Below are 14641 nucleotides of genomic sequence, written 5' to 3'. Positions count from 1 at the left end.
TGATTGCACAACATTTAGCATCCTCAATTAACGTTAATGCCTTTTCATTCAGATTTCAATTGCAATTAACTTAAATTGACAGTGTTTTGATGCTAATAAACAAAATGATTCAAAATTATTACCACAGTACTCATATAGTGTAACTCAAAATCGCAGAGAAAATAGGGGGTCTGTGTGCATCCTACTGATCTACGGTAAATTAAGTTGACCTTTTTGAATTTAAATTTTATCTCTTTGATTAATTACTTAAAACTCTATTATATTTCATATTTTTTCAGATGTAACAATGGCAATGGCAATAAATGCAATCTTATTTTAAGTAAAAAAAAGATTGCATAATATTTTATTGGAAAAAAAATTCGTAAATCCATGCGTGTAAACTATTGTGTGACTTTTTTGCACTATAAAGTACCATATTTGGGGTATTACAATACTTGATGGGCAATAAAATATTTTCTTAAATCAAACTCTTTAGGACTTCAGTGCTGATCAGTCAAAAGTACCGGGAAAATTAATATACGAGGGTCGTTCAATAAATAATGAAACAAGTCATCTAAAAGTAAAAAAAGTACGTAATATATATTCTTTATAGTTTCAATCCCTAAAGGCATTCCCTGTTACCAGTTACATGTGTCTTAAGTCTTTGAAACCATGAACAGAAATCCTCAGCATTCTCATCTTTAGGGGTGCTCCAAAGACACTGAGAAATATCATTTCCCATGACATATCTGACATTGCAAAATCTTCCTTCGATTGTTTTCATGTGTTTTGGAAACGAAAAGATCTCATTGTGGCTGCAATTTAACTAATGTGGGTCATTGAAAAGTCCTGTATACTTTCTTTTCTTCAAAATCTTACTTTTTCTCTAAAAGTATATCCAGCTACGTTGTTAAGCACAGGAAAAATAACATGTTCACCGAATTTTGGACTTCCTTTGCAAATAATCTGTGTAACTTTCCTTTATTTGATTTGAAGATAAAACTTACTTATTCTAGTCCTTCATTTGGATGCATGTTCATGTTTTAATGGACCTCTTTAAATACATGAAAACTAATAAAACATGTTTGCTGCCATTACTTTTCTTTATCCTAATTAAATGACATCCTTTTCTTTGATTCCTCATTTTTTATCATGAATCATATTTTACGACTATAATAAGAGCACCAATGTTTCGTCAAATATTAAGCAAGTTTATCAATTCTTCAATTTTGTTTAAAAATGTGTTTTAAATAAAACGTATGCAAATTTAACGAATGTTCTCTCTTGGACATTTGTGAGAAAATAGGGCACCTATCTGATTGGAATATTCTTATGTGTTGTTCCTTTGTCCGAATTCTACAAAATGCTGTGACGATTTAATGTTAAGTATTTTAACAATGTCTTTCCATGTAAATATAGCATTTTCAAATTACATATGGCACATAAATTCGATATTTTGTGATGTCCCCGCAAATTTCAATTGACCATATTGGCTGTTATATTTGAACCGTTGTTTCTTTCTTCTGAATTATTGAATCCATCTGAAAAAGTATACAGCCTTAAAGATTATTTTTTCCACTTGTAAAATTTTTATCTTAAATATGAGGTTTGCGGCGATTTATGTAAAAAGCGCAGTTTTCAAATACGCACTTATTTTCATCTTCTTGGCGGAGATCATTTATAAACAGTTTTCGGCTCAGTGTAGTGACCATGCTAAGTTTAAAAATGAATTTCTTTGCGAAGACATTATGAAAATTCGTGGGGTTTTCTGTGTTTTGTAGATCTTAAATGGAACTTTTCAAATAAAATAAAATGAAATAAAATGCCTCAATATTTATTATGATATACTGAGTATTGCATTACTTATTGAATGACCCTCGTAATTAAAAAAGTTAGGGTTAGTGATGTTAATTTTGAAATAATAGCCAAAATATATGATTTTCAGGCAAAAAATGGTGTTCATTTTATCTTGAATTTTTTAAAACACCTTCATTTTTTGGCAAAGTGTATTGAGGGTAGATGAAATAATAGTTCATAAAAATTTAAATGAAGACCTATATTAAATCTTCTTAGCAATATCATAACAGAAAATATACTCCGAGTAAAAGTATGTTAGGCTAAATTTCCAATACATTAAATTTAATAAATGTCCAGATTTACAGAATTGTCTGCTAAATATCCTTCCACTACAAGAAATAGTCCCTTGCATGCATCTAAACCTTGCTTCTTTGTAAATTTTTGAGCAGTTTTTTTCATTAAATGTTTTAAAATTACATTGTTGAATTTTAATATGTTATAAAAATTGAATTTTAATAAATAGTTTTGAAGGAAGAGGTTCTGTGCAATTTTCCTTTAAAGCTGACGAGTGACATACCTTAAGATGAAACAAATGTTTGTAAACAAAATAATGAACTACATTATTTTAATTCTCTTTTCTTTATTCAAGCAATGATTTCATGCAAAAATCACGCAGATCCTAACAGCTGATCGACCACGTGAACAACTCCGTTAGACACCGTGATATTTCCCTCAACAATGGCCGCACTGACACCATCACGTTTAACATACACTGAAATCAGAATTAAACCATTTTCACTTATTATCGTTATAAAAAAGGTAACCACACTGACCAACTGCCCTAACGTTGCTATTCAAACAATTGCTGCTTGTGAGTAGGTTAAAAGATTCCTCGTAGGAATTGATTTTCATTCCGTGTGGCTCTACAATATTTTGCAAAATAAGTACACTTAAGGGATTTAACGAATTTAAATTATAACGATCGGAAGCAAAAGCATTTATCTGTTGCATTTAAAAATAAATTTGCTTTACTGTAAATTGATTTAAAAAGTTACGTGATATGAGTTCTCTTTATTAAAATGACTGTAAAATAACAGATTGACAAAAAATACGTTTGGTACATCTGGTACCGTGTTGATCTGAAATTTCTTAAAATTAGATCATAAAGATGAATTCTCTATTATGTATGAAGATGATAACATTATTGTTCAGACTGTTTATGATTAACAAAATGTTTAAATAATCAATAAATTTTGAAAAAAGCAAACTATGTAATGCAATAAAAGGGATAAGATAATACATGAGTAACATTCACCTCTTATACCTACAACACCCTATACCCCTCTAGCAACAGCCTTGACCCCTAGGAAACTGTTACTTACCATTGTTATCAGAGGACATCAGAAAAGTCAATGATTGACCTTGAGCATTGGTAATTCCTTCATTGTTAGAGATGCAGTTGGTAAAGATGACTCTGTTTGGTATGTAGTGGGCTTTAATGATCTAAATTTAAAAATGTTAAACCAATTGTTATATATCCATTTAAAATATCAGTGTTCCATAAACTTTCAATAATGAAAAAAAATGTTTAAAATTAGAATAATGTTGAAGTCTTCGGGTATCCAGTAAAATGATTTTAGGAGTGGCAGCCATTATATGACAATTATCTGTAGAAGCGATGTACACTTTAAAAAAAATTGCTAACGCATCACTTATTATTCATTTTTTTGTGAAGTGAACATTTGTCTAATATGAATGAAAATATATAGAACACCGTTTTTTTCCAAAACAATTTTGATGGCAAATGCTAAGTGTCATAACAAATCCAAAAAATGATCTTCTTGTCTGAAAACATATTTCCCAATATACATTGCCTACTCAATTTTGCCAAGATATACAGATGTTAATTACTGATGATGGTCCTTAAAGTTACACCAGAAGTAATTCCCCTGTTTAAAATCAAATAATATGCTGAGACTATCATATCGACTACTATTTATTCAGTACATTGGTATCCATACCAGGTCCACTTAACGTCCATTTGCCCCAATTTTGTGGAAAAGTATAAAATTGTGATTTGGTGTATATTTAATGGCTTGGCTTTCTATAGTAAAATTTTTTATATTTACTTATATTTTTGGAAAATTTTGTTTTTACTTAAATTATAAATATTTTTTCTCTGTTTTACTTTGGTTAAAGATTAATTTTTCCAAAAGAATGAAATACAATTTATCATTGAGTCAAATGCCGACTCACGTTTTTCATATCAATTGCTAGTCCATTGTTTATACACTTAATTGACGACGGATTTTTCCCATTTTTTCCTGATCATGACAAGGAGCACACGGCGGGTGTGACCGGTCAGCAGGGGATGATCATTCCTCCATGGCACCTGACCCCACCTCTGATGTTTTGGGTGTCCGTTCTTATTTTTATTGTTTTATTTACTTTGAGATTAAAACTGATTGTTATCTCCATATCCTTTTTCCAGACAGACACCATACTATCTGTTTGAGAACTATGGGAACTGGTTAGTGTATATGTATATCAATCAGTTTTAAATCTATTGAATGGTGTTAGTGTCTCTTATTTGTTGTAATTATATGAGATTTGATAAGTGTATTTTAGACTTCTGTAATTCTATGGGATCTGCCAAGTGAAGTTTACCTTTTCTATTTCTGTGGGATCATTCTTCAGTCTGTTCAGCTTTGCAATAGGAATTTTCTGCATGGCTTCGTCATTAGGAACAATTAAAGTGTTTTTTAAGTATGATGACGAAAGTTCATCTATCAGGTCCATCACATATATGTTGTTCATTAAATCCAGGAATTTCCTACAATTTTTCATAAATCCGGTAATTAAACTCACCTTTAGTTTAACTCTTTATACTTGCTACAACTTTAAATCACAATCCACGTGGCTCTACATTTTCTGGACAGACTAGTTGATTAACCACGAGAAAGTCATAGATTTTTTTTCCATTTTAAAAAAGAAAAAAAAATGACAAATGTCTCAAATGACCACATATACTTAATATCTTATTCAAATATGATTTATATATATTCGTATATAGCTTAACATTGTACATTTATACATGCCACCTTTTTCGGTCATCTACAATTTGATTAAAATTCTGTTGATTAAAAAATATATGACATCATAAAATTTACGTTTTCTCATAAGTTTAGCATATTTTCAAGCAGTTTTCTTTAAGAAAATATTGAGCGTAGACTAGAACATACTTTTTTTTTTAACAAAGATGTATTTATTCTATACTAATTACTTACAGAAAAATCATGCATGTTCTAAAATACGTTCTCTGTTTCCCATAAGAAAAAACATTAAGAAAAAGACATATTTGTGGCTTTTTTGGTTATATATTTAAAAAACTTTATTTCTGTTTTAATTTACAGCCAGTGTGAATATAAATGTGAAAAAATATATTGGAAATATATCTTATATAATCTTTTCTACAAAATCAATTAAACGAAATTAATTAAACATATTTAAACATCATTCTTAAAAGTAGATTTTTAGGGGCCAAAATTGGCTCTTATCATATATAGTCCTTTTTGCAGTTATCTCCTCTTGCACATTCCTTCTTTAAATAAGAAATCTACCACCCGTAATTGGTAAGCAAACTATGATCTCTTTGTTAATATATAACGTGTGTTGATGTAGCAGCCAATAACAATACATGTAGTACAAACTGGGTAAAATAAGCAAGAGAAGTAGTTTAATTTTTTATACTCTATTCAAATAAGCACTTAATGTGGGGTACATAGCCTTACAATTAGGGAGAGAGAAAAAAAACTACAATTGAAAATTTGATAAAATCTTTGACAAGCCAAAGTTGAAGTTAAGTTCAAAAATCTTCAGAAGGGTTGGTAAGAGTAATCAAAGCCCTTTTTGTAAGAAATATATTATAATTTTATAAATTTTCTAAAATACGTAAAGAATTCTAGATACTCTTACTATTCAAATATTATTAGAACAGAGTTCCTGCAAGCAAATTGGCCGATTTACTTAATGTGACAAAAATAAAATTCTCATCGACAAAAAGTAATTGCAGTTTATTCTTCTATGAAACACATACGTAAATCTCTGTGTGGTATCCTCTGGATCTTCGATCCACCCATATGCTGTTTTCTGGCTTGTTTTACACATGACCCCATTCAGACCATGAACGATGCCATTAGTAGCTGAAATGTCACTGGTTGCTCCCTCTGAAATCTCCACACCGTTGACGCAATACTTGAAGGATGAAGTCTAAGAAAATACAGGAAGTATAACTAAGTCAGTGAGTCTCTTCTAATTATTTGATTTTTTCATCTACTAAGCTAAAATTTGACAACCTTATAAGAGTTTAAACTATATGCTATGTTCACCTCTTCTTGGCATCTTAATTGGAATAAAAAATATATGTAACAATAAAAGATTTATACTTTTAGAAATAGAAATGTGTCAACTTCTATATACAATTGAAGAAAATATTGGTATAAGAAACAAGACGTCTATGCAAGTGACCACTTTAGATAGACTTCAAGATCAAATGATATAAATAATAAAAAAAAAATCTGTAAATTCTAACAGGATCATGGAAAAACTTCAGAAAGTTATCTTACCTATCAGAGCGCAGGGGTAATAAGGAAGCATGCAAAATATTCTGCCTTGACTAAATCAGTGCTACATTATGACGTCATAGTAGGCAAGATGACGTCAATTTTAGAGCACAAGATTTCGTAATATTGGTATTTAGAGATGTAATTTAACTCTAGAATATGAATAGAAACGTGTAAACATTGACAAAAAATAAAATGTTTTTGTTTTGTTATGCTGTATCTGTCATTTTGATTAAAATCTACCACCGATGACGTCATATGTGTACTTTAAGTAACTTGGGAATTGATGATGTTGTGTAAATAGAATTTGGCTAAGACGGTATGTACAAAGATAAGATAAGGTAAAATGAAGTTTAAAAGGAAATATCGTGTATTTTATGTGAAATTCATATGGAGTTCACTTAATTTTACAGGTATGCTAATATATTTTCATCGATTATATTCTCTTTCGAAGACAGTTAGCTATGTAACGTATCCTGGTCGACTTTCTTCTGTCATTCGTGACAAAAATAATGCAACAGAACAACAATAAGCTGGACATTTCAAAACATAAGATTTATACAGATGAAAAGTTTGCCTTTTGACAAACTTGGAAAGTGCTGCTAGAATCCAGAGTTAAACATGGTTTTACGAAAAATCTCGGTTCATATATATAAAATTCAAAACATGGGGTAAGGTTTCGTGAATATATGGAATAATTATTTTATTGACAGGACAGTGGGATTCTAGCAGCACTTTTTAGACAAAATAGATGTTTTTCAACTATATCATTTACTCAAACAAAGTATTAAACTCCGGGGTATTGTTGTTCTGTTAGCCTTTTTATTTAGGAAAATTTCGCTATTAATAGAAGTCACGTGATGCGTGGCAGTGATGTACGTCTTTGCGTTAGACACTCGTTTATCTGTTTGCACTACTTAATAACAGTTTAGGTTTATTAGTGGTTTTGGTAATTGATCAAATTTAATTTTCTTTAAAAAGTCTAAATTTCCCGAGAAATGTTTTATATGCTTCCTTAACATACCCGCGAGGGATATTACACCTTAAGAGTAAATCTGCGAAAAAAAAACCATACAAAACTCTCCAAATCAAAGGTTCGTCATTTTTTTATGATAGTAAGTTAAACTTTATATTTTGTTATTCAAAAAGCCAAATATTCCGTTATTAAATATGGCAGCCGAAGGAAGGTCCACCTTCTCCTTGAGTATTTAAAAGCAATTGCATTAAGTAATGGTTATAAGCCGAAAATTGTCATTGTGTAAGATATTAGATGACCCGAGGCGCGTTAGCGCCAATATCTGACATAATGTTCAGTTTGAAGAGGCTTATAACTTACTTAAAACATCTCACCACTGTCGAACACTTCCAATGTTATCTTATTGGACAGCCACAGGTAAGGTCTCGTTCTGCTTGGATGACTACCTGGCACTGTTCATCAAGTTAGGCCAAAGAAAACCAGTTTTGGTTTTTCATCTGACTTTATTAACAAAAGGAATCATCAAAGGGTGTATTATATCGAAAATATGAGCATTAGCTTTGTTTAGTCTTATTTATCCGCATTGTGACATTTTTTATATATACTACGCATGCACAAAAGTCAGTTCTACTAAATTGTTTACAATTTATTCATTTTACAACGCAACGACCACGCATGACGACGTACATTTTAATTTTGAAACTAAAGACCTTCAGAATCGGGTGATTTGACGATGCCATTCATCGATTACACCAAGATGCCTCAGTTCAAATTTTCTACTGTGAAATCCGTATATATATTCTTATGTTTCGGAATCTGCAAGAAACAGTTTTCCATTAACAGGTAATTTTTGTAAAGCAATAGGATTTTACTCCAACAACTTTGTAAGCATTTGATATGAAATTTGAAGATTATTTCTGATGTATTTTTTTTTAAATCCAACACTTTCTCTTTTGTGTGCATGTTTCGAATTCGGGAGGATTTAACTCCAGCCACTCCTTCAAACAGCAACAGACACTCGCTCAAACGACGCAGGAATGGGTGGACAAATGGTCATAAAACACAGAACGGAATTATAGATTCCGTTGGAATTTTGTGAGAAGTTTATGATAAATGCGGAAATAGTGGATATTTCAATAAACAAAAAGCCCAAGGTTATGTGTAACAAAAGGCATGCTTCTCATTTATCTTTTGTGTCCATTGGATTCTAAATATGTTCCATGGATCAATCATTGTGGAATAAATCTATTACATAGCATATAACGGTGAATTGAGAAAATTTATGATCGGAGCCACGGCTGCGTTCACAATAATGAATCTGAGACATTCAATTCACTAGATTATTTTTGCCATTTTGCACAGGATTTTTTGTGAAATGTTAACATAACTAATTTCTTGCATGTTTCTTATTAAATTGTTTGATTTGTCATTGTCCTTTAAGTGCTTTTAACTTATTTGCCTCGAGCTTTGTTCACATGTTAACGTTACCTGTACCTGTCCAATAAGAATACGGTGAATCGTTTTATTAATTATCTAAAATAAATTGCCTAAAACATGTTCCTTTTAACAGTGTAAATTGAGATATTTCCATCTCTTAACGTATAATTCTTTTAATTGATCTAGCAATTTCAGATGCGAAACTGTTGATAAAATATAATTAATATTTTGTTTCATAAAAAAATTTCAAGGGCGATATTGAAGAGATAAAACTTGTTGATGGATGCATATTATTTCACAGTGTAAGTTGCCCATACTTACGTATACAAGTTTGAGAACTGAATCACATTAAAGATTAAATTCTTGAAATGTTTAAAAAAAATCACCTACTGTGTTCATTCTCTTGACGCGACTGAAAAAGAGGCGGTCGTGCTTGAAATTGCCGCTCTGCACATACTGAATATCCTGGAAATCTAGCGTGGGTATGCGGCTTCCTGCGACTAAAAAATCAAAGATCGAGGTAAGATATTGCCCAACTCGTTCAATTGATTTTTACTAATGTTTGGGCATATAAAATATATAAAGGATAAACATTCTTAACCTCGAAAATTAATATTGAGCAACTGGGGAAACGTTAACAAAATATGAGTTTTTTGCCCACTTTACAAACAAATATTATTTTGTTTAAAAAAACTGTTTTGAAACTTACCTGTACAAAATCTGAGGTAATCTCTGAGCTGGGTTTCGTTATACCTGTCTATTATGTTGCGTTCTCTATACGGTATTTGGTTATAAGCTGCGTCCGTAAATGCAAACACCGTCATTATAATCGGAGATTCATAAAACCTCGTAAGTTGTGCTCTGGTAACTAGCTGCGCAAACTAAAAATGAAGTGATTTTATGGTAAACAATATGAATTATAATCCTTTGAATCTACCCTGTGAGAAATACATGTATTTTTAGAAAGGATTCAATTTTTTAGTATATATATATTCATATTTGAGTATCTTATGTCAAGGATCAACCTATTTAAACATACCCCGCTCCAAGTTTCTCTGTTTTGTAACTTACAAAAGCCCTCCTGTCATTACATAATTGCACTATTTGGCATCCACAATTAAAGTTAATGCCTTTTCATTCAGATTTCAATTACAATTAACTTAAATTGACAATGTTTTAATGATAATAAACAAAATGATTCAAAATTATTACCACAGCACTCATATAGTGTAACTCAAAATCGCAGATAAAATAAGGGGTCTGTGTGCATCCTACTGATCTACGGTACATTTAAATTGACCTGTTTGTATTTAAATTCTATCTCTTTGGTTAATTACTTAAACCCATATATTTTATATTATATCCTATTATACGTAAAAAAAAAACTTTGAATAATATTTTTAATTGATAAAAATCAGGTAAATCCATGCGTGTAAACTATTATGTCACCTTTATGCACTATAAAGTACCATAGTTGGGGGAATAAAATACTTGAAAGGCAATAAAATATTTTCTTATATAAAACCTTCTATGACTTCAGTGCTGATCAGTTACAAGCATGGGGTAGATTAATATAATGAAAAAAAATTGGGGTCAGTGATGTTAATTTTGATGGTCAAAATATGTGATTTTCAGGCAAAAAAATGGTGTAAATTTTATCTTGAGTTCTTTAAAACATCTTCATTTTTTAGCAACGATTATTTAGGGAAGGTGTAATACTTGTTCGAAAAAATATAAATGAAGACCTTTATTAAATCCTCCTAGCAATATCATAACAGAAAATATTATCCAAGTAAATGTATGTGAGGCTTAATTTCCATTACATTAAATTTAATAAATGTGCAGATTTACATAATTATCTGCTAAATATCCTTCTCCCCCCCCCCCCCCCCAAAAAAAAAAATTGCTTCCTTGTACATTTGTGAGCATTTTTTTTTTCATTAAATGATAAAAAAATTACATTGTTGAATTTTAATGTTATAAAAATTGAATTTTAGTAAATATTTTCGAAGGAAGAGGTTCTGCACAAAGTTTTCTGAAGAGCTGACGAGTGACATACCTTAAGATGGAACAAATGTTTGTGAACAAAGTAATGAAATACATTCTTTTCATTCTCTTTTCTTTATTCAAACAATGTTTTCATGCAAAGTTTAAAGGGTCAACATTTTATACTTTAAAATACTAGATAATAAACTTCGACAAAAAATACAAAATTTTTTAATCGGATCAAAATAGTTTTACCTTAGAAAATCCTGTTGTATTCCTGAGAATTTGTAGAATATTTCCCTGTCCTTGAACATAATTAACTACAAGACACAGTGAAATCAATAATACAACAATCGCTACTCTGGGCTCCATGCCTTCCCATTTGAGATTGTAAAGTTACACTTTACTTTCGAAAGTCATGCTTTATAATGCACAATTATATGCTATCATATATCATGACGGTAGCACAAAATGAAGTAAATCAAATCTATTTTGCATATAATTTAATATATGTCAAAAAATGAAACAGATTTTGTTAAATCAATCCAATATTGCACACAGAAATGTATTTCACAGAAATGTAAGATTGATAACATTTTATCAGCAGAACATTTTTTAAAATGGTTGACATCTTTGAAAACAATGCACCTGTTACAATTTTAAATTGTGTAAATTATGTTTGGACCGCAGCTTAATATTTCATTGTGTAACTCTATTCGTATATTACTCATAAGTTCGGTTTTAATTTCAGAATTGTACGCAGTGTATTGTTTGTCCGAGAGTACCTATAATGCATTGTTTTTCATGCTGGGTGATGTTTTTAAAGATATGCTGATGTTAAAAATATCATACTCAAATAAGTAATACTACTTAAGAATTAACCCAAGGTAAAGATTTGCTTTAAAGTAAAAAAAAAATCCAAAATATATGTTCAGATTTCAAATAATGGGAAGTTATTTTCAGCCGTTATACTAGTAATACATGTCTTGCAAGATATTTTGATGCAGTCTTCATAAGTGAAAAGATAATTTCCCTCAATATGTTGAGAGAAGAACTTTTCATAGATATTTATTGGACAATTTCTTTCTCTTAAAACTAATTATCTGGAATTACACTTTTCAGGTAATTGTTTTGAAATTATCAAAATAAAAAATAATGATCAAAATGTGAATAAATAGTCAAGGAATGTTTTAAAGTTTTTGTTCGAGTAGTTGGTGAGTGCAGACTTGTCACGTAGGCATATTTCATGAAGTGCGCTAGCTCTTCATAAAAAAATATGCCTACGTGCAAGTCTGTGTGATTCATACAACAATACTTTCAACTCTTAACCTAAAGACATTACCATTTTTTTTTTATTTCTCATGTTTGATAGCAGCTAAAATATACTCATTTTAGTTTTCTTGTTACATGTTAACTCTATGTAGCCCCGTTGTGATGCCTCATTAGCGCACGTGTCTCTGTGTACAGTAAAACTTGTTTAGAATGAACACGGATATTGCATCAGAAGTGAAAGTCACGGGTCTTTCGGATATGACCTTAAAAACCTAGGTCTCGTGTCAATAAAGAACCCTCACTGCTCAATGGCCCTGAGTGCCAAGTATAGGTCTAAATTTGAAGCCCCTCACCGGCATACGATGACGTCTTCATATGAGTGAAAAATTCTCAGGAGGGACGTAAAACAATAAACAATCAACCAATCAATCGAATTAATGTCACATTCTCGTAATAGAAATTAGCATTTTCGAACTGCAGTACAATGGAATACCCCTACGTTTTTAACATATAAAATGTTAAATCATAGATGTCTTTTTAAATTTTTATCTTAAGTTTCCAAAGTTGGTGTTTTAAGGGGAATTAATATGTATATGGCACGACGTTTCGACTACACAATTCTACCATAGGTCTTTATAAATTGTTAAAAATGTGTTTTTTCTTGATACCATGAAATTGAAATTTTAATGATTTCTTCTTAAAGATTAGTATTTAAAAAAAAAATATTGATTGATTAACCATACCCCTTTTATTTTTGTCGAAATGTAGCATCGAAAAGAAATAACATTGCTGAAGGAAACCACACTAAAGGTTAGGATGATGAAGTATGGTTTATTTTTCCTTCTATGAAAAGGAAAATTCCTCAGCATTTACAGTTGAAAGATTATAATTTTGCAGTGGGATGAATTTCTCATGATTATAGGTTTTAGAAGTTGACTCTTAAAAATTCCACCTTATGAATATACAGAGCAGTCAAACAGATAAAAAATACTATTATCATCCCAAGCTAAAAAGTCAAAATGTAAAGAAAGTACAAGTTACAGTAGATAAACTTCTCATGTCTACGTTTCTGCTAAGCACTATTTCTTGCAAAAGAACGAATTAAAAGACAGCTGCAGTTAGTAAGAAACCACAAAAATGCAAATGAGAATTGTTGTTCTTTTTCAACCACGAAAATATCAAAGTTCCACTAATTGATATGTGTGAATTATGTTTTAGTAAATTTAATAAAAATCAAATAATGTAAACAAATACTTTTAAAATGTATTTCGATGCCTCAATGCACATTGTTATACCCTTCAAAATATCATTCTATATATTTATTACTTATAAAAAGTCAAACAAATGTACTGTTTATTACATCGTTCTTACAATTTTACTATTGACCGGTCTTACATAAGAATTGTTAGACCGCAGCGTCACTTGCCTGTTACGTCACAAGTAATTAATTCCTAATATATATTTTAAATGTGTTTTTCCAGTAAGCCAAATGTTTGAATCGTTTTCGTATCAATTTTGTGTCTAGTCACGCGTAGAAATATACACAAAGAGTTAATATGTACATGTAAAACGAAAATTAAAATGAGTATATTTTAGTTGCTATCAAACATGTGAAATAAAAAAAATGGTAATGGCTTTAGAGTTAGTGTAAATTATTGATGTGTCAATCACACAGACTTGCACGTAGGCTTATTCATTATGAAGAGATAGCGCACTTCATGAAATATGCCTACGCAGCACTGTTAAGGCTTACTATGAGAAATCAACGGAAAATAGAAGTGCAAAAACGGGAATATTGTTTTTAAAACTGAATTTATTTTATTCAGCTGTGTTATTATCAATGAACTTAAATACGTATGGAAATAGCATTGTATAACCTACTTTGTACTGTATGAAGTTTGGTCCCATCGATGAACAGTCAAGTGAGAAATTCATAGTACGTGTACTGAACGAAGGTCATTTACAAATTTCAATACCACAAGGGCATACCCTATTTGGAATTGAAAATTCAAACCATTAATTGTTTCTGTCGACTTTGTACTTTCTGAAAAGTGCTGCTGCTTTGTATAGAATTCGCGTTTTAATAAATAAAATTTCAAGTACGTAGGCCCATGTCGAAATATGTATGACTTTTTCCAAATATTTTGTATACGTATAAAGTCACGCTCTCGATTTAAAGAAAGCAGCAGTACTTTTCAAGTTAAGGAACATATCCTTTATTTATAATTTAAAAAATGTTGAGATTTATTAGTGTATGCCCTTGCAAAAGAACGATTTAATGAGGCACCTCGATGTAAAATTTAACTAACCTGAACATAAAAACACGACAAAATCATTTAAATACATTCTCTCGATAGTTAATGAATAATCGCACTAAACAAAAGATATACCTTGGTGTTAATAGCCTATTAAAAACCTGTAAATGATATTCTGTTTTATAATAAAACACATTTTTCATTGATAACAAATTCCTCAATCTGCCTTTCACAGCACATGAAATACGTCATTATTACCAAAATGACGCCATGATTGTCAAGTTCATCGAGATCAGTGATTTGTTTATAACTAGCCG

General features: G+C 30.5%; 1 protein-coding gene across 1 annotated transcript; it reads right to left on the bottom strand.

Moving 5' to 3' along the window:
• Positions 1 to 2402: 2402 nt before the first annotated feature.
• Positions 2403 to 11252, bottom strand: LOC134259644 (fasciclin-1-like). The gene is made up of 7 exons (XM_062742242.1): positions 11053 to 11252; positions 9521 to 9692; positions 9202 to 9311; positions 5873 to 6045; positions 4444 to 4609; positions 3159 to 3279; positions 2403 to 2548 (listed from the first exon to the last, which is right to left on the bottom strand). The coding sequence occupies exons 1-7, from the start codon at positions 11167 to 11169 to the stop codon at positions 2445 to 2447; spliced, it is 963 nt and encodes a 320-aa protein (XP_062598226.1). The 5' UTR covers positions 11170 to 11252; the 3' UTR covers positions 2403 to 2444.
• Between the last annotated feature and the right edge of the window lie 3389 nt (positions 11253 to 14641).

The sequence above is a fragment of the Saccostrea cucullata genome, unplaced genomic scaffold (genome assembly GCF_032062105.1).
Source record: "Saccostrea cucullata isolate Sc308-1 unplaced genomic scaffold, CSIRO_AGI_Scuc_v1 ctg1911, whole genome shotgun sequence".
NCBI lineage: Eukaryota > Metazoa > Mollusca > Bivalvia > Ostreida > Ostreidae > Saccostrea > Saccostrea cuccullata.
The sequence above is the reverse complement of the archived record's forward strand: the minus strand, read 5'-3'. Positions and strand labels throughout refer to the sequence as shown.

Coding starts and splice junctions, on each gene's coding strand:
- LOC134259644 (XM_062742242.1), bottom strand. CDS start 11,169: ATGGAGCCCAGAGTAGCGATTGTTGTATTATTGATTTCACTGTGTCTT. Junction 4,610..5,872: donor GATACCACACAGAGATTTAC/GTATGTGTTTCA, acceptor GAAAAATTGTAG/GAAATTCCTGGATTTAATGA. Junction 2,549..3,158: donor GATGTCCTCTGATAACAATG/GTAAGTAACAGT, acceptor TTCTGATTTCAG/TGTATGTTAAACGTGATGGT.